A 13,057-nucleotide genomic window follows, 5' to 3' on the forward strand; every position below is an offset into this window, starting at 1 on the left:
TTTTATCTACGTGGCCCTTTTTTCCTCTCGCCAGATTATCCCGAAATCTGTTTTGTATCCGATTTTTTTAAATGTGGTCATTTTTTTGTCTTGGTGAATGACGACGCTACTGGTCACTAGAGACGATGTCGATGTGCTGACGTAGCAGTGCAAGTTCCCGAGCTAAAATGGACAGTGCGGTCAGCTAATGGCCAAACGGGTGCCACTTATACGCCTTCGACTAAATTGTTAAGGATGGCAAAAAACATTTGGCTCTCTCCTTACAGAAACGGACTCAATTTTCTATATCCTTGCCATTTATGTTGTATAATATTTTTTTCTACTGCATATTGTTAAATATTAGTTGTTTTTATGTTATGTGTTAGTTATGATAATAATTCAACTTATTTTTTTTATTTTCCTTAAATTAAATAAAATATTGAAATTTTTTTTTAAATCCTGCTTTCTTGGAATCTAGAAAACATTCATGAACATAACTGTATTACATATAACATTGTTTATAGCTATTTTATGAAGAAGCCCTTTCTTATTTTCTTCTTATACACCTTCATCAAGTAAAGTTTTAATTTTTTCTGGTTCCTGTTATAGAGCAAGCAAATTAGTCCTGTTAAAATCATCTACACCATTATTAAGTTGTATTTTACGTATTTTTCAATAAATAAAACAGAAAAACAAAAATTTTTTCGGGATTAATAAGGAAATGATTTTACTAACGTTATTCATTTATTATTTATGAGTATAATACCGATCTGCTATTTCTATAAAAATATATCATTTAATAAAAAACATTTTAGTTTAGTCCGGTACTGTTTCTATTACTCTTCCACACACGATTCCGTGATGCAAAGAATCGCCATCGGCGTCCTTTAATGGGAAATAATTTGAATGCCATCATCGGCCAGTTTAAATCGATAAACTGACTAAAATTAATTATCTCAGACCGATCGTATTTAAGTTAACTCTCCTGCCTAACGGTCCCATTTCTTTTTACACCGGAAAAAATAAACGCATGCTAAAAATATATTTTTATTATGAATGGGGTATCATATACCTTAGTATTATGAACAATATAATAAAATAATTATTAGGTTTGATTAAATTGATTAAATAATAATTAATTGGATATTACTCTGTATATTTAAGGTTTGGGAAAAACGAAATCCCCCTTCTCCTGCTGCCTGTTACCTAAACACCTCTGTGTACTCACGTTACCCTGGTCCTAATGTGAAAATGTTGAAAGAATGCAAATTAGGAAAATATTTATTCTTATACGCGGTGAGTCATTTTAAAAGGAAATATTTGCCCAACATAAATTACTTTCTTTTAAACGGAGTATACCGGATTTTGCTTATCTAGAGACTACATTGGAAAATACGTGTGGAAAACTGAATTTTGCCACTTGGAAAATTGGTCCCGTTCGCAAACACCAGTTATATATATTTTTTACCTTTAAGCACTATGTTAGACATTATTTGTTGAATTATTTAATATCTGAACCTTTGGTGGTTATTTGGTGGGTTTCATGAAATAACTGAAAGACGAAATAGTTTTTCTTGAATTTATAAAGCTACCGAAAAATATATTTTTTATTAATATAATATTATATTATATAAACAATATGGCTAAGTCAATGAAAGAGAAATGTATAGCGATGGTGTGCATATGCAAATAAAGACGGATATTTTCTGCTGTTGGCTGCAAGTGACGCTGTGCAGGCCGTGAAGCTTTGAAGGCGGCCTCCGCCAAGTCCCAACGGTCCGGCCGCCAGTGTTGACGTTCCGCGATATAGCCGCATGCAAAGACTAAATTGAATTTGGGACTGGCCGGTCTTGTTTGGATTCCAGGATGGTTGTTTAGTTTGCCGGAACAAAGAAAACAGCCATGTGTTTATTCTGCTTGAAATAGCAAGCCACTCCCCGGCAACTGGGCACCGTGTTGGCCGCTAACGCCATCGCCGCTACTGAGGTAAACACCTCGACGAGATATTCGGCCTGGCCTGTGGTCAGGACAGCAGTGTCCCGTCCACCTTGTCCGCCCGCTCTGCCTTTACCTTTACTCCTGCTGTTTGTTTTTCGCAGATACCCGTCTCAAAGCGATCACCACAGCTGCATTTGATATGAAAAAATACCCCTTTTCCTTTTTTCCAACGTTAATTTCTGCTATATATATTTTAATAGGTCGTTTAAATACTTCATCTTTACCATCTTATAAACAAGATAGAATTATTTCAAAAATATAAAAATAGAGAATCTAATGATGAATTATCTAAATCTTTAAAAATGTGTTCAATTTATTTAGTTTAAAAATATCTTTAGTTTTTTTATCGTGATACTGAAGCTGTATCAGTGCTAGTAGTGTGATGTTAAATTAAATTTTGTCAACATATCTGTCAATACTGAAATAACATGCACCTCATCGATTAACACAACAGATGACCGAATGTATAGTTAAGTTTAATAATTTGAACTAAATTAGGATGCAAAAGTGCGGGTATTTTAATTAGTGTGATTATTTTAGTGTTGTCCCGTTAGTAATCTTTCCCGGAAAATTTGAAAAGACGACACAATTGTTCAAGATATGATTACCATAATATAGATAGCTTATCTGATACTAATCTGAATATTAATGTAGATTTTACTTGTTTCTCATAGAGTTACTTAATAATAAATAATTATGCTTAAAAAACAACAACAACAACCTTTTCAACACAAACCTAGTTCGGCTGGAGTTCTACAAGGTAGTGTTTTAGGACCACTCCTACATCTGCTCCATACTTCCGGTATCCCAACAACAAAAGAAGCAGTACTTGAAACATTTGCCGCCGACACAGTTATCATGACAAAAGATCTGTCGAGATAAAAAGTTATCTGTTTAAGGCTATAGATAAAGTACCAGTAGCAGTCAGCAAGACCTACAAATAGACTAGAGACTGGAAAATACAGTTATTAACTCCAAATCTGTCCATGCTACTTTTGCGTTACGACGAAAAGCTAATTATATCACTTGACGAGTACCCGATTCTTCAAAAAGGATCAGCTAAATACCTGGAAATACATCTCGATGGTAGTTTAAATTGGAAACATCTAGTCATGTTAGACAAAAAGCAGACCACATTAGACTCAAAGTCAGGCAACTGATCTCGTTAGTCAGAAGATACTCTCAACTTGACCTAAAATCAGAGAGACTGGTATATTAGGGCAATTATAAAGCCATTTGGATCTATGGGGTGCAAATATAGGGTTGGACTAAAATATCAAACCAACTAGTAATCCAACGCCCCAAAACAATGATCTACGATTAATTACCAATGCTTGTCGCTACGTAATCAACGATGACCTGGAAACCAAATGGATATACGAAGTGATCCAAGATTGTGCCTTATAACTTAAAATAAGGTTGTTAAATCACAGCAACGTGGATGCAATACAGCTACTGGACAACACGCAGGAACTCATAAGAACGAAGCGAACCAAACCACACGAACTTGTTTATTGTATAAGTGTATTCATAACTTTAGTTTAAGTATCCCGTACTCGCTTTGTGTATTCATGCAAGTATAAAAGAACGAGAGCAATAAATTAATTTGTCAATTATAATTGTACTAAGCATATCTAAGGTAATATGTAATTAAGAAAAAAAAATGGATATATTAAAATTCACTAAATATAAGAACACTAGCGACCCGCCCCGGCTTCGCACGGGTGCAATGCTGATACTAAATTAAATACACTACAGAAAAAATATGAACGTTGTATATAAAAACATAGCGGCCCGCTCCGACTTTGCACGGGCATAAAATATATATGCCTATGTCACTCAATGAAAACATGATTAAAATCGATCCAGTATTTTTGGTTCATTCATTACTGCCCTTGGCCTGCACGCATTAAATTTGGAGTAAAACAATTCCTCTTCCCCTATACTTACTATGAAGATTCCCTGCTATCTTTGGAATATCTAAATTCATACAATTTTTATTACATTACACATTTTTAAACGCAAATTTTAAATTTGTAATATCTCCGAAAATATTTGTTTAATTTACATGCTGTAAGGAACCATATTGATCTATATTAATTGCACACTGTATTTAAGGTACTTAATTCGATAAGGATTAATGCCGTATTGCTTAAAATAGCTTCGTAAATAAGCCATTTTCTCACGTAAAAAGTGAACAATAAAAATTGTTAATGTGGATTATCCCTAAAAGATAAACATATACCATCGCGGACTTTTTTGTAGACCTTTTTATGGTGTACAATACTGTAGTACATTAATTTGATCTAACTCGTAGGGTTAGGCAGCGTTTTTGCTAATTGCAATAAGCCTAAAAAATAGGTTAATTTACGACATCACGTTAGAAACCTCTAAAATTAGCAATGTTGCCTTAGTATATTATGCATGTATTATACATATAAACCTTCTTCTTGAATCACTCTATCTATTGAAAAAAACCGCATCAAAATCCGTTGCGTAGTTTTAAAGATTTAAGCGCACATAGGGATATAGGGACAGAAAAGGCGACTTTGTTTTATACTATGTAGTGATGTACTAAAAAGCTCAAGAAATAAAGATAATGGGTCAAAGTCATAAAGGGCCGATTTTGGGGCAAGAGGCCAATCCTAATTTTTAAATTTTGTTACTTTTAAGACGCTATGACGAAAACAAAGATTATTAGTTTTATTTTAACAGGCCCTTAAAAAAGCGATGTCCAGTTAACACGACTTTACCCCAAAACTGAAAAAAACCGAAGAGTACACATATTTTTTAGTAAACAGAATCGCAACCGTATCGCTTCAGTTAAAAAAAAAGAGTAGAACGGTAACAGCGGTAAGCTCAGATACTCATACCGATCGTTGAAACCTCAACGCAGAAAAATCACGATCGCGGACTCAGACGGGTAATTCCAATAATTAGTCGATATATTTCAGAAACGGAACGTGTTGCCGATAAATTCCCTTCAAACTTCAGAACCAAAAACCTGCTCCCCACCATCTCGCGAGCTCGCCGCCCACCCCCGCCCCGTCGGCGCCGCCCCACTCGCCAAGCTCGGGGCTTTTATCTCCGCTAATCCAGTTTGAATTGGAAGTAAGCAAATAATTTTGAACACGTTGCATTTTTGACCCTTTCTGTTTTCTTTCGTCGAGACGACGATGAATTTTTTCCTTCGGCAGGATGAAAAGATCCGTCCCAGAGCGATGACAGAACACGCCAGATACGACGATAACTAAGAACGAATTAACTTTTCTAACGAGCTTCAGATAAGACCTTTACAGCTTCAAATAATACGAGGATTATTAAATAATATCATATTTAAATTTTCTGATTTAAATGCTTGATCTACGAGTCCACTTTTAACATAACAGGTCAATTGACCTGTTATATCCAAATAATGCAATCATTTAAAAAATATTTCAATTGTTTAATATAAACTGTTGTAAATCAGTTTGGTCTACATTTCTCTCGTTTTGTTCTCAAGCATCCCCTTTTCTTTGAATCTGAAAATTTTAATTTAGTGTGTTTTTCAATTGACGACTAATATTCAGTACAGATCCATAATCTGTACTATTAGAGCTATCGAAAATATGAAAAATATTAAGTTTGATTAAATTAAAGTTTGAAAAAATCGCAGGAAAGAATCTATAAAATCAAAGTAAAGTTCAAATTAACAACCGGTGACCTTCATGGTTATATCGCCCTGTTTACACAGATTCTATTTGCAAAAATCGTCTTATGATGCATTCTTGCAAGCCTATTTTTTAACAGCAAGTAGTGTTACTTAAGATATTTGATCTATTTGGTTTTTCTCAAGATAAATAGGTAGCAAGTGACCAGTTTTAATCCAGTTTCACAGTGTAAATCAATTAAGACAAACACATATTACTTTTAATGTATATATTATAATATTTGAAATGATCTAAAATGAAATATTTTATTTAAAATATTTTACCAATTGGCAAGGAACGTTTCCCAGTCGATTTTCCTTTGAATATAAATCTGTCTCGCTAACAAAAGGTTAAAGACTGAAGATCGCGAGTGGCATCAGTCCTTTAAGTCGTCTCAAACTTCGACATAATTTCACACGTCGCTTGAGTTATTTATCTTTTAGAAATTGGCTGAATCTCGCGCGTCTCCAGTCTTCCGTCTTTTTAGAACCCTAACGAATAGAGTGTTTTAACTGAATAATAATTAGATGCACAATCTTTTAATATAACATTTGCATGTATAATATATATGTATATATATATATATATATATATATATATATATTAGCTAGATATTAAAATGTAATTAGGAAAATACAAATAAGACAATCCACTTCAAAAGAAGCTCAAATTCACCCTGAAATAATGGAGTTTTAATTAAATATAACAAAATAATATAAAAAAAACTATATCAGCCCCTTGGACTTTTAAAACTTTATGACTTTAAAATTTATGGTTTTTAATATAAAACAAATATTTAGTATTTAAATATTGAAATTGGAACTTTAGGAAAACAGACGCGCTGATTTTTTGGTGACTTGCCTTTAAATGGAAGAATAAACCTCCAGAACTGCTATGGTGGTAAAGTCCAGCTAGATACTATTGAGCCCTAACCTAAACCTTTAAACAGCCTCTTTATTTATCAAGATCTGCTTTCAGATCATTGGCGTTCTTTAAAGTAAAATAAGTTACGGGGGAATACTTTAAGGCAATTTTCAATTTCAATGGCAAGTCCAGAGGCAGGCATAGCATTAACAGCCGTTATTTCTTTAGCTATGTCACATATAGTCACTACATTCAAATTTTAAATTTTAGGTGTAGGTAAATGTGTTTCTTTATTTATATTACTGTTATTGTTATTAACAGTTTGAATTTCACTTTGATTGATAATAATTACAAATTGGTGAAACAAAAAACAATAATAAAACAGATTAAGAGTTGAACGTTACGATAACATTTTATGAAGAAAATAAAAGTGGGATGGTAGAACGACCTTAAAAAAAGTAACGGTCGCTGTTTCTCCTTATTGTAGAGGCGTTTGCCGAACAGATTTGGGATTTCATAAATTAAGACGGGATATTTCCGCTTGATAGATGTGTTCGATAAAGTTTTTCGTTCCGTCCGTCTACCGAAATTAAGATATTTGCGCTGCTGCTGCTGCTGCTACTGCTGCTGCATAATTAGAAACGAAGCTAATTTTGCAACAGTCTTTGTTTTCGGCGTCGTATTTTAATTAAGGACTTTTAACAAATGCCAGGTGTCGCCTGGGCGTTTCTCTTGTCCCAGCCCTCCTCTTTTTTTATTTTTCTTTCGCACCTCGTCGATGCCTTTTTCTCCAAAAGCTGCAAACGGTGAAATTAAAAAACGGTTTTGGTTATAATTTGATGCGAGTTCGGACGCCGTTCAAAATGTCGCTGCGGATTTAAATTGAAAAAGAGAAAGTTTGCAGCTACCACCACCGTCCATTTCATCGGTTAGACATTTTAAAAACTTCATTTATTAAAAAAGCCAACGAATTTCGACTGTTCACTGTGAATGTCCTGCCACGATATCTTTTTCTCTCCGTATAATTTTATAGCTATTCAATTTTTTTAAAAAATATTTCATGGATATTCGTAAAACAATTTTTATTTAATTAAATTCTTTACGCGCAAACAGTTACATTTAATAGATCACTAAATAAGTCCTGAATCTAATTAATAAAACAACAACTTGGGCAAAATTTAAATATACTTATTAACATACTCTCCGTCGAATTTTTAAATACTTTTTTCATAGAAATAATTGCCTTTGCTTTCAAAATAGGCACTAACATCATTCAACCAATAGATGAATAGGTTAAAATGACGATTAGAAGCAATATGGAATAATGTTTTAGGAATCTAAAATCACAAAGATCTAAAGGTGTTCACCGTCTGTGAAAAAATAAAACTACGAGCTCGAGGACAGTGAACTTAATACTCACTAACCTACAAAGATGGAAAAAACAAACACCCCTTAGAGAACAATGCTTTTAAATACTATCTTTATAAACACATCTTTATTTTACACGGTTGAAAATACCTGTTATATATATTAATTATTATTATAATACCTGTGACAATATATTTCATAACAATCATAGAACGTAGAAATGACTTAAAAGTAGTGCTGGGAACTATCGACTGTTTCAGTCGTATTATTAGTTACTATTTTTGGTTCTACTTATTTCATTCGACTGATGTTTAAGGTTCTGACTCTGTCGTCCTACGCAATCTTGACAAAAATGTACCCAATTTAATAATATTTCGATTACTTCCTCGATTTTTGTTAAAAAATATTTGCGTTCAATAATAAATAAAGTATTTATATCACTTCATTAAGATCATTTTTAATTATGTCATGGATTAGTTTTTTTTTCTATGATTAGGTGTATGTTTAATTTTTATATAGTATTTATGGTTATTGTACATCTTTAGTTTTTAGGTTTTGTTTAAGTTCTATTGTATTGTCTATATTTATTAAAGTATATTATTTAAAATTAGCAATTAACACATTAAAATACAATAAAACATTTGTGGGGTATTATTCCATTCCTTTTTACAGATCCACAGAACATTCAAATATAAAAGCAATTCTACTTCGTTCAAAATGAAATTATTAATTCCACGTTAATAGTATTCAATAATTATTTTTTCTTTTTCTTTTATAAAGTTAGTAAGTGAAGGAATATGTACATCTCTGTCTGGCTTATACTACCGTTGGAAAATATGAGCACATATAAAATTAACTGCTCCAAGCAATTATCTCCGTCCTTTTCTCTCTCACAATTTATACAGGAAAGACTTTGTACATCTTCGTCTGACATCATGAATTAATAAAAAAACAGTCGAACCGTACATTTGACTGAAAATAGTAATTACTATTTTAATATTTAATTATTTAATTAAATTACTAATTTAATTACTATACGACGCGATATTCCTCTAGAACCTATAACGAGTGTAATTCAACGTGTTTGTGTGAAGTACTTCGAAAGAGTGTCAGTGCATCCCAATATACTCGCTAATCAGCTAAATATGCGACGTGATAGTGAAGTGCGTAGACTAAAACGTTTAATACCACCTGATCTGATTACTGGACATATGTAGGCTTTAGAATAAGACTAATTAATTAAGATAATATTTTAAACAGAAGATTGCTTAATGAAGTGATTTTCTACATGTCATGTATATATAATATAGAGATAAGAAATATTTATTGCCAATAGGGTAGATTGTGGACTCACGAAGAGTAATAAAAAAAATTGAATTACTATTTTAATTACTATTTTTCAGTCGCTTGTTTCTTGACTATCGACTGTTTCGACTGTTTTCAGTCGATAGTTACCAACGCTACTTAAATGCAAAGACATTGGGTAACAGTTGAATTTAATAGTTTTTAAATTCTTGACCATAAAAAATTACTGTTTTATTAATAATGTGTTTTATTGAAACTTGCTGTCTGACTGTAAAAGTAAAAAATCATGAGGTTGCATCTTAAAATAATATAAAAACGCGGTATTTCGATCAAGGAATATATTGGATGGTTTTATTTTTCCATCGAGTGAATCCCCAATATACGAGGCAGCTGCAAAATTTCTGCATGGACGAACGTAGTGTGTCAAGTCTTAATGCTTAGAAAATATATGAAGGCGCGTATAGTAGCGTTTTTCCTTGCGAAAAGCCATCATCGAATGACACGAGATTTTCATCGATAAAAAAATTATTAATATGAGCGGGGATTTCGTTCGATATTGCTTTTTGTGTCTCGTCACTTGGTGCCGAGTTTTTTCTTTACGCCCGGATTCATGCATTGTCCCACAATGTCGCCGATATTTTTGCTTAACCAAAGGAAAACACCTCTTGTTTTTATTAATATCGCAAGGAAACTGACCCTTTTGTTATCGGAAGAGGATATTTGCCCCTAAGCTAACGGAGTGATGCTCTTAAACTGGACCAACGTCCGAAGAAAAATTGCCTCAACTTATCCCAATCTTAACAAAAATAAACTTGAAACTAAAACTCAACCACAATCTTTCTTTTAAGAGATACTTCAATAATAGCTACTTGATTTTTGTAGACAGTTACTTTGTAAACATTGTAAAGATTAATTCTATATAATGAAAAATAGTTTTTTTTCTATTCTATATATATATATATATATATATATATATATATATATATATATATATATATATATATATATTATTAGTTAATTCAGAACTGAAAATAAATTAAACACAATTAAAACTCATTGAAACTGTTTCTTTTAATATATGCCATTTAAATATTGCTTGTACAGATTATATATTCTTGTAATGGATTGATATTTTTCTTCCTTCAAAATATATTTATCAACTATACACGAAGAACGAATTTAATGAATTTCAACACCATTCAATATTTTGTTCCGGTAATAAAGAATAAATGTTGGAAAGTTTATATGTATAGTTAGAATCGAGAAGAAAAAACGAAAAATCTAAAAACATCGCCAAGTTGGATTTCCACCAGGCTTTGTCCGTTCTAATCAGGCGCTGTCTAGAATAGAGCACTCCCACCCTTTAAAATCCACCCGCTTGCACTACCCTCCTCGCTCGACGACCCCCCACTCCCCCATTTTAACCTACCCCTTCTCCCTCGCCGCGTTTGGGCTAATGCACTGGATTTTTCATCTTAATTGAAAGAGTTTTGCCCAGATGTCTCCAATATAAAACGGGAGAGAGAGCAAAGGATGGCGGAGGGAGGTGGTGGTATTGAGAGGAGGAGAGGTATATTCTTTTCGATCTTTTACTTTTTATTATTTATCCCTATCGACTAAATAAGATAAAATATTGCGCCTTCATCGGGTAGAGGGAAATCGGAATAAAATATTTCGTTTTAACGGGGGGTGGATTCATCTTAATCGATATTTATCTCGAAATATTTTTTCTTCGGCCCTTTTAAAGCGATTTACGCCATACGTTTGGGCAGGACCTTTTCCGGCTAATCTCTTAAGCTGATAAAATGTATTACCTGTTCGACGTCATCCTGGTGTAAACTGTCATTTGGTGTCGTTGCAGCAGACGGCCTTTGTGATGTGGAAAGGTTAATTGCACCATCCCCGTCAATCATGTCCTGATCCATAGTTCCATCGTCCTGGAAAAATATGAATCATGTATAGAAACAAATTATTTGACTTCTTAATATTTTCAAGTTAATGTAAAAAAAACCGTAACCGCTTCATACACTACAATAGTCTAGATATCTTAAATATCAGATTTATATATCATTTGCGTATGTCTTCTTGGAACATATTAACTTTACAGCAAGAAGCCACAAAGTAGCATTGACATAACCGCTGTGTTTCTAGTCAAATATGAGTTGTATAATACATATGTATAAAAAAACTTCTAAAAATTTCTTCACAACTTTAACACATGAAACGATATTGAAAAGATCACCTTTCTGTGAAAGAATTCTCAGATATTGGGGATAAGTGCTTTAACCTACTAAGTAACAACTGTTTAAACATATAGTATATAGTATTATATATTTATATACTATATAACCATATATTATAAAGATATAGAGATTACAACGAATCGAATGATAGTATAATAATTCTTATACAGCTATTAGTTTCTAATGTGAAATGAAAAGTATATTTAAAAAACTATGAATTTCTATTTATGTCACACATCTAAAAAACTACATATTCTAAAACAATTTGTCATGGATTTTCATTTTTTTTTCGCCTTAAAATACATATATTTTGAAAGTTTTAACTTTATTCATGAGTTAAAAAAATTGTGGTAATTTTTCGATGCATAAAATATAGCCATGAAAATGTGCGATTTTGTCATTTTCAATTATTTTGCTTAACTAATCTAACTAACTAACCGTTTTTGTTTAACTAATCATAGGCTGATAAAAATAACTGAAATCATAAAGAATTTTACGCTGAATCGAATGGTAGTATAATAATTTATACACAGCTCTTAGTTTTTGCGTTATATAAGGAAAAATATATTTTCAAAAAATTAATGAATTTTTGATTCTGTCACATAACTAAAATATTACAAATTCTAAAACAATTTAACATGAATTTTCGTTTTTGTCGCCCCAAAGTACATTTATTTTGAGAGTTTTATCTCTATCTAAAAGGTAAACATTTTTGGTACATTTTCCATATATATAGTCACGAAAAGGTCATTTTCAATTATTTTGCTGCCGTTTTTGTGTAACTAATCATAGGGTAATAAAAATTACTAAAATTATAAAGAATTTTACGCTGAATCAAGTGATAGTATAATAATTTATACACAGCTCTTAGTTTTTGCGTTATATAACGAAAAATATATTTTCAAAAAATTAATGAATTTCTAATTATGTCACATATCTAAGAAACTACAAATTCTAAAACAATTTAACATGGATTTTCGTTTTTGTCACCCCTAAATACATTTATTTTAAGAGTTTTATCTCTATCCAGGAGGTAAAAATTTTTGGTACATTTTCCATATATACAGTCATGAAAATGTAGGTTTTTTTTGTCATTTTCAGTTATTTTGCTGCCGTTTTTGTTTAAATAATCATCGGCTAATAAAAATTACTGAAATTATAAAGAATTTTACGCTGAATCAAGTGGTAGTATAATAATTTATATACAGCTCTTAGTTTTAGCGTTATATAACAAAAAATATATTTTCAAAAAATTAATGAATTTTTGATTATGCCAAAACATATCTACATGTCACATATCTACTAACTGGTAATTAACAAACTACTAATAAAAACTACAAATTTTAAAACAATTTAATATGGTTTTTCGTTGTATTAAATATTTTAAAAACATAGAATATAAAAAATTAAAATATTTCATGTATATATTGATATCGTTAAGCATTTTGACTAAAAACAGCCTGAAAAAAACAATGGAATTTCGTTTAATTAAAGAGAGAAATCTAGACATCCAACACGTATAAAATTAGTTACTACCGTTCCCTAAATACACACTACACTGCTAAGTTATATTAAAGTTTTAGGGTTCGATTGTCACTGCTTTTATCCTAA

At 31.7% G+C, this 13,057-nt stretch overlaps 1 protein-coding gene across 12 annotated transcripts in view; it reads right to left on the reverse strand.

Moving 5' to 3' along the window:
• LOC143197182 (forkhead box protein P4) overlaps positions 1-13,057 on the reverse strand; it is a 106,517-nt gene that overhangs the window by 45,870 nt on the left and 47,590 nt on the right. For all 12 annotated transcript variants that reach the window (XR_013005940.1, XM_076405418.1, XM_076405419.1 and 9 more), the window contains one exon: positions 11,018-11,140. Coding sequence is in view for 11 of the 12 variants with exons in the window: in XM_076405418.1 (XP_076261533.1) it covers positions 11,018-11,140 (123 nt within the window). In the remaining variant the exon portion in view is untranslated. The remainder of the gene's footprint in view (positions 1-11,017; positions 11,141-13,057) is intronic.

The sequence above is a fragment of the Rhynchophorus ferrugineus genome, unplaced genomic scaffold, assembly GCF_030347505.1.
Source record: "Rhynchophorus ferrugineus isolate W39M unplaced genomic scaffold, kcgeb_rfMv2 rfM5, whole genome shotgun sequence".
Classification (NCBI taxonomy): domain Eukaryota; kingdom Metazoa; phylum Arthropoda; class Insecta; order Coleoptera; family Curculionidae; genus Rhynchophorus; species Rhynchophorus ferrugineus.